This window comes from Phasianus colchicus, chromosome 1 (assembly GCF_987193195.1).
Source record: "Phasianus colchicus chromosome 1, bPhaCol1.hap1.1, whole genome shotgun sequence".
Taxonomy (NCBI): domain Eukaryota; kingdom Metazoa; phylum Chordata; class Aves; order Galliformes; family Phasianidae; genus Phasianus; species Phasianus colchicus.
Genome location: NC_143436.1, coordinates 155,609,444 through 155,619,836, shown reverse-complemented (window position 1 = coordinate 155,619,836; position 10,393 = coordinate 155,609,444). Strand labels below are relative to the sequence as shown.

Here is a 10,393-nt window from a genome sequence, read left to right as displayed (position 1 = left end):
CTTCTTCTGCAAAGGGATAGTACCAGGTCAGGCTGACCTGACATGCTGCCAGTGAAATTAAACTCCCAAACAGGTTTGTTGCTAAGAGAGGGCTGGCATTTGTGTTGGGATTGAATGCCTTGGTAACTAGGCAGTGAAAGAGGGTACCTTGGCTCCTGCATGGACATCCTAATGCAGGTTGCTGGTGTTGCTGCTCCTTGACAGAGTCCAGACAAAACCTGCCTCTGAGCAAGTACTTTTAAAGGGCTGTCATTCAGGTTCACCAGTCATATTTCTAAGCCTGTTAGGAATTACTAAAATGGCATATTACTACTGGTGGACTGTACCCTGCCCATCACAGTGAACCATCTGAATCTGCAGGCATCCAGGCATCTCCCCATTACGGGGTAAGCACTGTTTGCATTGCAGTATGTTTGGTGCCCACCTTCCTTCTTGCAAAGGCTGGCAAGTTGGGGAGGATAGCGCTGGAGAGAGTCAGGAATGTGGCTTTGTGGAGTGGGACTCCTTTATGGGGCAGCTGACTAAGCAGAAAGGATAAACAGCATGGGCGGGCGGGCACAAAGGCACAGCATGCTGACTCAGAAATGAATCTTCAGAAGAGGAGATGGAAACAGTATATGCTGAGAACTCCTGTGGGCTAAGGATGCTGAAATGACTGGGCCCAACCCTCAGGCAGCAACCTCCTCCTTCTACAACTGGGAACTGGGTGACCAGACTGGTAGACGAGGGAAAGGCTGTTGATGTAGTCTGTCTAGACTTCAGCAAAGCCTTTGACACAGTCTCTCACAGTATTCTCCTGCCGAAACTGGCTGCCCATGGCCTGGACAGGTATACCCTTCTTTGGGTAAGGAACTGGCTAGAGGTCTGTGCCCAATGGGTAGTGGTTAATGGAGCTAAGTCCAGCTGGCAACCCATTATGAGTGGTGTCCCCCAGGAGTTGGTACTGGGGCCCATCTTGTTTAATATCTTTATTGATGACCTAGATGAAGGGATTGAGTGTACCCTCAGTAAGTTTGCAGATGACACCAAGGTGGAAGGTGGCCTCAATCTGCCTGAGGGTAGGGAGGCCCTTCACAGGGATCTAGATAAGCTGGATTGCTGGGCTGAAGTGAATGGGATGAAGTTCAGCAAGGCCTAGTGCCAGGTCCTGCACTTTGGCCACAATAACCCCATGCAGCGCTATAGGCTTGGGGCTGAGTGGCTGGATGACTGTGAAGTGGAAAAGGACCTGGGGGTGTTGGTTGATGTTTGGCTGAACATGAGCTGACAGTGTGCGCAGGTGGCCAAGGGGGCCAACGGCATCCTGGCCTGCATTAGAAAAGTGTGGCCTGCAGGAGCAGAGAGGTAATCATGCCTCTATTCTGCACTGGTGAGGTCATACCTCGAGTACTGTGTTTAGTTTTGGGCCCCTCACTACAAGAAGGACATTGAGGCCCTGGAACGTGTCCATAGAAAGACAACAAAACTGGTGAGGGGTCTGGAGCACAAGTCTTATGAGGAGCGACTGAGGGAGCTGGGATTGTTTAGTCTGGAGAAGAGGGGGCTCAGAGGAGACCTCATTGCACTCTACAACTTCCTGAAGGGAGGTTGTGATGAGGAGGGGCTTGGCCTCTTCTCCCAAGCAACAAACAGGACCCGAGGAAATGACCACAAGTTGTACCAGAGGAGGTTTAGGTTAGACATAAGGAAAATCTTTTTCTCTCAGAGAGTGGTCAGGTGCTGGAATGGGCTGCCCAGGGAGGTGGTGGAGTTGCCATCCCTGGCAGTGTTCAAGAGGCGTCTGGATGAGGAGCTATGAGGTATGGTTTAATGGCAGTTGGACTAGATAATCTCGTGGGCCCTTTCCAAACTTGTCATTCTATGATTCTCCTCCCATGCCAAAGGATGGTGCTTGTTCATGCAAGTAGCTGCAGTGATAGAAGCCAAGCTACAAGCAGGTAGCTGCATGAGGGGTTCATGCAAAATGAAGACAGTTTGGTGCAGAAGCACAGCCCTGACTGACTCCTCTGGTGGAACAGTAATGGGCTCCAGGTATAGCTCAGGGTCCAGTGGCGTCCACTATTGTAGCCCCAGCTGGATGGGGCTCTCACAGGTTGGTTTGCTCCTCAGCCATCTGTAGGTCCTTAGGAGCAGAGGTGGGTTGGCGATGTCACTGTTGCCAGGACAAACCGTGTGTTAGCTGTTGGAACTGTGAATAAGTGACCCACAAATGCTACATTTGTCATACCAGTTTTGTCCTCCTTGTAGAGCCTGTTTATTGTCCACTTTTACTTACGGCTCATGGGGTCTGTGTAGAAAAACAAAATACAACACTGCAAGTTCTGTTTATAAGGTTTTCAGTCACCAAACCTGAAGAAACAGTTGCATCCAAAGTACTCAAAGTACTCCTAAGACTTGTGCTCCAGACACCTCACCAGTTGTTGCCCTTCTCTGGAGATGCTCAAGGGCCTCAATGTCTTTCCTGTAGTGAGGGGCTCAAAACTGAACACAATATTCAAGGTGTAGCCTCACCAGAGCTGAGTACATGAGAACGATCACCTCTGTGCTGACTACAGGAGCAGCACTATGACTGTCAGTCCTTGATGGTGACTGGTTAATTTTGCTGAATTAACTTTTACTGTAATTGGTGTGTGCTGAGGAAGTAAATACACCCGTGAGTAAAATGTATGATGTGTAAGGCAAGCTGAGGACTCACCTTGACTGCAGCAGACAGGGCGTGCAAGCAAGAACTGAGTGCTTCCATTGCATGGGCTGTGGAACAGTAGCTGACAGAAAAGCATGTGAAACTGCTGGGAAGGTACACAGCCACCTCCCTGTGTGCTGAGCTGATTAGTGGCCTGCATTGACATCTGGCTATAATCAGCAGCTGAGATTGGCACAGGGGGGAGAGGTGGTGACGTGAGTGTCTGGCACTGCATAGGAGAGGAGCATCCAGCGGTCTGGATGTCAGCATGGCAGCTGAGCTCTGCTTGAGAGCCTAACCTTCACACTTGACTGTGCCTTGTACCTGGGAGAAGAAATCAAAGAGGGACAGCTGTGTTGGGCGAAAATATTTCAACACTGCCTGTCCCTTACTCAGTCCAAACCTCTGTATAAACTGAATGTGGCACGTTGTCTGGCATTCCTTTCCCAGCTGAAACATCTTTTTCTTAAATTAATTCTACTGTTATTCTAAAATGAAAGGCTGAAAATCTCAAAAATAAAATTCAAGTGTAACTGTAATCAGTGTATGTTTTCAAGTAAAGACACTCAGTCTTCTTAAGGTCCATAGTGGTTCTCTGAAAATATCTGGCAATATTTAAAAATGGCTATCAAACCTTGGGGCACAATGTCTACCTTTTACCTCTCAGAAAATGTTTTCACACAAGACTTGAGAAAGGGCTTGTGATGTATTTACAAAAAAAAAAAAAACAAAGTCAGAAAGACATTACCAGCCAACACAGAGCCACAAAGGCAGAAGAACACTTCAAACACATCAACCTTTTATATTTTTCACATCCTATCACCCTCCCAAAAAATCTGCCTGGTGCTGAAGGCTGGGATATCCAGGCTTCAAAACACTGATTCTATTTTAGACTGCAGAGGTGGTTGTGATGACTTCACCTAACTATAAAGATGCATGTTAGTCATCTACATCTGAGCTATCCAGGTGGCAACTCTTACACTGAGATGGAATGAACCATATCCTAGAACTGCTCATTCTTTTTTAGAAGAATCTTCTGAAGTAAATATGAAGAAAAAATCCCTTGTTTTAGCAAACGGTTCTGAAAATTAAGACTTACACATTTGTTAGACTTTCACTGTATAAAAATGTACAGTGGCTTTATTGACATGTACATTCCATTGTGTTTACAGCTGCGAGATATGAGGCACACTCAGTATTGCACTTCATTAAAATTTCAGGCTCAAACATAACCCAGAAGTTTAAATGAAACTGCTGTTGTAACTTAATTCTTATACAGGACAAACATTGATACCTTTATATACAGCATGATACTTGTTACATTTATGTCTTCCTAACACAATTTTTTTTTTTTTAATAACAGTCTAGGAAATAAACCAGAATATTCTTCTTTCCCATCCCCACTTGTGATGCGTTACAATTGTACAAGATTACAAAAAGTCAGTATACAATAATCAATATTTTTTTCTTTCTTTTCAAAGCCAGCATCATTCATAGTCCACAGACACACAGATCCTTTAATAGCAATTATTTATTTGTAAATGTTCAATGTTTCCTAGCCAATGACTGTAATGGCCACATGCAAACACCTCACAAGTTTTGATGTCTCGGTTCAAAAAAATGTCAATTTCTCACAGCAAGAATTATGTACATGGTTTTGGCATCCTTCTTGCACTGCAAATTGTTCCTTTTACCTGGGTTATGGAATGGTCCCATCCTCATCCCAACTGGGCTTTATTTTTAGGACATTTGAGGGATGAGGGCACCTGTTTTGCTCTGCTTTTTTTTGTTTGTTTGTTTTTTTAAAAAGTCTAAAAAGTGTGAGCATTTCTGCAAACCCCACAACCCAGAGCAAATTCTTCACCGGTAGGTGGATGGACAACATGAAGTGGACATTCGGTTCCTTCAAGTTGTTTACCTTTGGGACCTACAGTGAATATAAGGGAGAGGGAAAAAGAGGTGGGGGGGGGAGGGGTCAGTGCTTGCAGACTCAACGGAAACAAACATATGATCTTCAAAAACATATTAAGTGAAAGCAATATAGAATCATAGTATCACCAAGGCTGGAAAAGATCTCCAAAATCATCCAGTCCAGCTAACCACCTACCACCAATACTGTGCACTATCCATTACTTATATATAGATGAATATATCTTAGCCTTTATTATTGATTCCTTACAATTCATAAAGAACAGCAGATAAAAAGGTGCTTTTGCACAAATTCAAGCAAGAAGTCTAAAGGTTTAATAGGCAAAGAGAAATACAGCCATTCAATTCAATCAAGAACTGTTAGTTCTCTATGAGTTATGTCACACATTATGTACATATCCAACGGGAAAAGATCAAATTGCCATGTAATTAAAAAAAAAAGAAAAGGCAAAAAGTTTACAGGAAGAAGTAACTGAAACAAATTTCATCAAATTGATACTATGGAAAAAAATAATTGCACAATCTAGAAGTGAAACCAGTAAGTTTGAGCAAGAGCTGTACTCTGCAATCAGAAGTAATGTTAAAGTGACATCTCATTTCTTTTTTGTTTACTTCTTTTATTTTTAAGTATCTTAATAAAAAAACATGAAGGCATCCATAAAGGAAACACATTCTAGCATTACTGCACTTACAGAATTTAAAATTTGTATGATCGACATTGTGACATTCCTCCAAATTATCACCAACGAGAGATAAGAACATCCATTAGAACTAATTACTTATTTCAGAATTTAGTTAGGTAAATCTGCTTTGTAAAAATATTACCTGCAGGACAGTGTGGGAGTTCTTCTTTAGGGATGCTTGTCATTCTTTGGAAATCATCATGGCAAGCATTGCAAAAATGTGTTGTCCCAAAACAGAAAAAAACAGCAACTGAACAGCAGTAGCGGCATTTATACTCTAGGAAATCTGTACCGTGTTTGGGACACATCTAAATAGAAAAAAGATAAACACTGTTAAATGACACAACAATGCTGTAACAATCCAACCAATACATTTCTATATTTTGTAGTATATATGTCATACAATACATATAATTGTGAATGACAGTCAATTATTGTATGGCTCATGTACTCTTTGGAATTAAATAATAGGACCAGTATGAGCTCTTTGCTTACCTGAGCCCTTGAAACATCAGAACATGCACCACAGATAAGCTCTCTTGGATCATAGTCATCTCCTTGTCCAGCCTCGGCATCACACCGAGCTTCACCACCAAAATATGCCTAAATTTGATATGGGAACAACAGGACATTAAACAACAGACAACTATTATTTTAATGAAACCAACCTTATTGGGAAAATGATGAATAAAGGTGATTACCATTGTGCCCACTGTCTTGAATAATTCTATACATATTTTTTAGGTACTCAGACAAGAACTCTCAAACTCAGGATACACAAGATCAAAAACCATGCAACACTTTATGCTCTACGCAAGTGACTGCAAGCATGGCTTTTGAAACAACGTTTGGATGTTATACAGACAGGATGGAGGCTGGAGACAGCAAAGATACCTTCTACCAGAACAGCTTTCTATCAGCTGAAGGGAATATCAGTTTTTATCCTCATGTGGGATCCTTTGTAATTAGAACGTTGCTATTTTCTATAAATCCATTATAATTTCTCATATTATTCTAGCAAGACACATCAAGCACTAAAATGCACCAGGTAAGAAGCCAACTCTGAATTCCTTCATATACTGAAGTATTTTCTCATGGAGTGGTGAAATGAAGTGAAAAGTAACAACCTTATCTCATTCATTATGATCTTATTTGCTAATAAATAGAATTCTAAATAGATTTTTTTGCTCTTAGCTTTCCCTACTTTTTGCTGTGATGGTAGGGTTCTATGACTGTAAAAGGTTAGGGAAAGGGTCTCAAGGTGAATATGAGGAAGCAAAAATGTAAGCAGCCCACCCTTCCCCAAATGCTGCTAATTAAAAGGGATATTCCCAAGGGATGAAAGTTAGGGAATTAGGTAGAAATTCAGGGTGAACAGGAGCTGAAGGAAGGAAAAGAGTCAGAAGTTAGACAGTTGAAAGTTACCATTAAGACATATGCATACAGCATGAAAAGAAATAATGAGACACAAGAGGAGAAAAAGAGGGAAAGAGTGATCATCAAATGTTGGAAACAAAGTATAACAAAAACATGAACTGGAATAAAAGCTGGAGAAAGGATGAAGAAGAGAGATTGTTTTTGTGAGGAAGACCAAGAAGTTTCCCCTTGCTTCTTTCATCTGATGCTGATTTTAGCGCCTATCTAGGGCATCTAGACTTATGTGTAGAGGGAGATAAGGTCCCTCTGGTACATGTAAAGAACACATTGGGAAAAGTGGTTTGGGTCTTTTCAGCTTCTGGGAAAGGCAAACCTCTTTGTGGAACTGTTTTGTCCAGGGACCTAAGTCCACCTGGTGGTGGTGAAGAAAAAATGGGGATGTTCAGTGTGTACCAAAAGGGAATTTGATATTGAGGGAGTGCAGTTAGTAATTTCATGTATATGTATATGTGTGTGTGGATGTTTAATGTTTAGTAATTATGGTTTATTTGTATATATTAAGCATGATGTAGTGATCTGGGATAAGGGGTGGAATGTTATGGTTTTATGATTTTTGGTTATCGGTATTCCACATCATAACATCATGTAGTGCACTGGGAGTTAAAGAGTTAATGCTGCAGTTCTGGCCACTTGTCCAGAAGAGAAGAACTACATATCCTGGAAGACTTTGCGTTCAGAGAGGAGATATGACCCCTTGGCAAGGTCACCTGATTTCCTTTTTTTCTTCAACTCTCGTCGTTGTTTGATACAACTGTGCATCTCACCTCAGCATTATGTTGAGGCATTTCCATCTTTTGGACACTCTCACTATATTTATTTCCTTCAATTCTAATTATATTGCATTATAGTGCGTTATCTTGCATTCTGATACCATATTTAGTAAATTAGTTTGTTTCTCCTCAGATCGTTGCTGCTGTTTTTAATTACTCAAGATCCCCTGTTTCCCCTTTCCGGAGGTGCGGATCTGTGTATCCCTCTGCCCCACTAGTCATGGAACTGGGCTGAACCAGCCCATAAACCGCTGACACATCAGTCCTCTGTTTATGAACAGCAGGTCTAGCGGGGTACCTTCCCTGGTATGCTCTGTTACCAGCTGCATTAGGAATTTATCTTCCACGCATTTAGAAACCTATTAAGCTGTTTCTTATGTGCTGCATTGTATTTCCAGCATGTATCAGGGAAGTTTGAAGTCCCGCATAAGAACAAGGGCTGGTGATGGTGCAACTTCTGCCAGCTGCTCGTAGAACACCTCATCCATTCTCTTCATTCTGGTTAAGCAGTCTGTAACAGACCCCCATCAGGATGTCCACCTTGTTAGACCTCCCACTGATCCTTATCCATAGATATTATCATTTCCAGCCCCAACCTCAACAACATCAGAACACTCTAATATAGAGAGCCACACCAACACTCGTCCTTCATATCTAGTTTTATGCCCTCTTAATGAGCCCTGCCAGCTCCTGGGCTAGGATCTGGTTCCCCTTTGAGACAGATGAGACCCATCTGCAGCCATAAGGACAGATGCCAATTAAACCATACCATATGGTTTAACAACAAATTATTGTGATTGCACCAGCCTCTCAGCTGTGTATTTAGAGATGGGTTTTCCTGCTCCTCTCAGTATCCCTCCCTGCCACTAAAGGGACAGAAGAAAATAAAACTTGTATGCCTGCCCAGTCCCCCAAAGTCCTGTCTGATCATCCTCAGACTTCCCTCAGCAACTTCATCGCTGCCAGCCTGAACTATCAATAAGGGATAATACTCAGGAGTGAATCAGACCAGGAAGTTTCCTAGAAATATCCTTGGCCCAGGCCCCAGGGAGACAGCACGCTTCACTGCAGGCAGGGTCAGACTAACATATACGGCCCCTCCTTCCTCTCAGCAGGGCATCACCACCCTTCTGTCCTTCTTGGTGGAGGCAGTCTTGAGGTGTGGAGTCAACTGCCTCACCCTAGACAACCTCAAGGGTGCACTTCCCACCTCATCCTCACTTACCTCTTGTTCAAGTTTCAGAGCCTGAAACGTATTACATAGGGGCATCTGTGGAACCAAGGTAGGTCAGGATGGGTGATGCCTGTGATGCTGAGCTGAACCTGTTTCCACTCCTCCTCTTAAATTGCCTCCATCCGTTTGATGATGGCAGAGCAGGGGATCCACCACTGTTTGTGGGGGTATCACCCTGGTGTCTTTCTCACAAGTTCGGCATAGAGTTACTCCTCTAAATTCTTTGTCATAAAGATACTTTCCCATCTTTTGAGACTACTGCTGGGGAAAACCATACCAACAGGCTTGCACAAGTAGTTGTTTTTTCTGCCCCAAATTTGTTGTTTACTGTTGTTCTAATTGACTCCATTTTAAGTAAAATTTAGGTGAAAGCTTAGTGACAAACTCCCTGTATCGGAGTTAAAATATATGTTTATAAAATTTTATGTTCACATGAATTATGAAGTAGAGGTGGGACAAAGGGATGGCTGGTGCACAATATCACCTGCACATTCTTTTAAGAAGACTATCACCTCAATATGCTTTTGGTTTCTAAATTACTTTGTATAAGCTTTTGAGTTTTAAGATACCATGTACATCTAATTTGTTAAAACATTAATTTTTTCTAAAAAAAAAGCAATTTTTTTTCCTGCTTTCCTCTTCCATAAACAACATATTAAATGTATGCTCCGTTCTTTAAGTGACTTTTGATTGAATAACATGCATTCAGTTTGAGAAAGTGGTTTGAGAAAGTGTCATACCTTTTTGCACTTGTAGCAAACATAATAAGCATATCTGTTCATGGCATAGCCAGCTGGGTCATTGTAAAATCTAACACCTGGTGTTGTAATGGCCTCACTCTTGTGCAGTCCTTCATACTCCAATCTCATTAGTGCTTTTCTCCTTACATCTTCATAAAGTTCTTTGATTGGATCAAGCAAGTCTTTTAATACTGTATGATTGATTTTGTTCTGAAATTCAAAAAAAAAAAAGAATGATTAAAATATATTGTATATTTATTTTAACAGCTGTAATAATTTATATTATGGTCAAACACAAATAGCATAATGGATGTCAGTAGATGCCTAAAAAAAAAAAGGCTGATGTGTTTCATTTGCTACTGCAGTGTTTTATATGGCCTTTTGTTATATGAAATCAGCAGCCCTTACAACAGACTGTAACAAACACAAAGGGATGGTAAAGGGCATATGACATATGTGATTTTATTTTTTCTCTAATTTTGCTCCTTTTTATTACTCGGCAAATAGGAATAATGCCTTTTAGTCCTCCGTACTAAGTATTAATCATAAGCTATTGCCATTAGTTACCAAACACAACATGAAGAAAGAAACATAGCATGCAGAAAGGCCTGACAGTGCACAAATTTAACATTCCTGGGGCTTTAAAATGCTTCCCAGCAGCTGTTATATACATACTTTTGCTTATACCAATTATGATTTTGCAGAGTAGCAGACAGCTTAATAAATTATACTGAAGTGATATATATATTCTTTGGCTCTGGCCTGTCACTGAAAAGCAAAGAAGCTTTGAAAGAGGCAAGCAAAATGGAGAATCCAGATTCCCTGCTTGAGATAGTGTGAATTAAGATTACTTCTTTCCTTTTTTCCCTTAGTACTTAAACTGCAAATTTACAAGCAGATGGTGCTAAGAATAAGAT

The 10,393-nt window shown here is 41.4% G+C and overlaps 1 protein-coding gene across 13 annotated transcripts in view; it reads right to left on the bottom strand.

The window, feature by feature from the left end:
• Positions 1 to 3,419: 3,419 nt before the first annotated feature.
• The window catches only part of MYCBP2 (MYC binding protein 2), a 202,017-nt gene continuing 195,043 nt past the window's right edge, over positions 3,420 to 10,393 (bottom strand). For 8 of the 13 annotated variants that reach the window (XM_090130437.1, XM_090130445.1, XM_090130477.1 and 5 more), the window contains 4 exons: positions 9,477 to 9,686; positions 5,791 to 5,898; positions 5,438 to 5,603; positions 3,422 to 4,610 (listed from right to left, as the gene is read on the bottom strand). In XM_090130437.1, coding sequence (XP_089986563.1) covers positions 4,495 to 4,610; positions 5,438 to 5,603; positions 5,791 to 5,898; positions 9,477 to 9,686 — 600 coding nt within the window. In that variant the 3' untranslated portion in view covers positions 3,422 to 4,494. Of the gene's footprint in view, positions 4,611 to 5,437; positions 5,604 to 5,790; positions 5,899 to 9,476; positions 9,687 to 10,393 lie in introns of all 13 variants that reach the window. The other 5 variants (XM_090130523.1, XM_090130483.1, XM_090130455.1 and 2 more) reach the window with 3 other exon arrangements.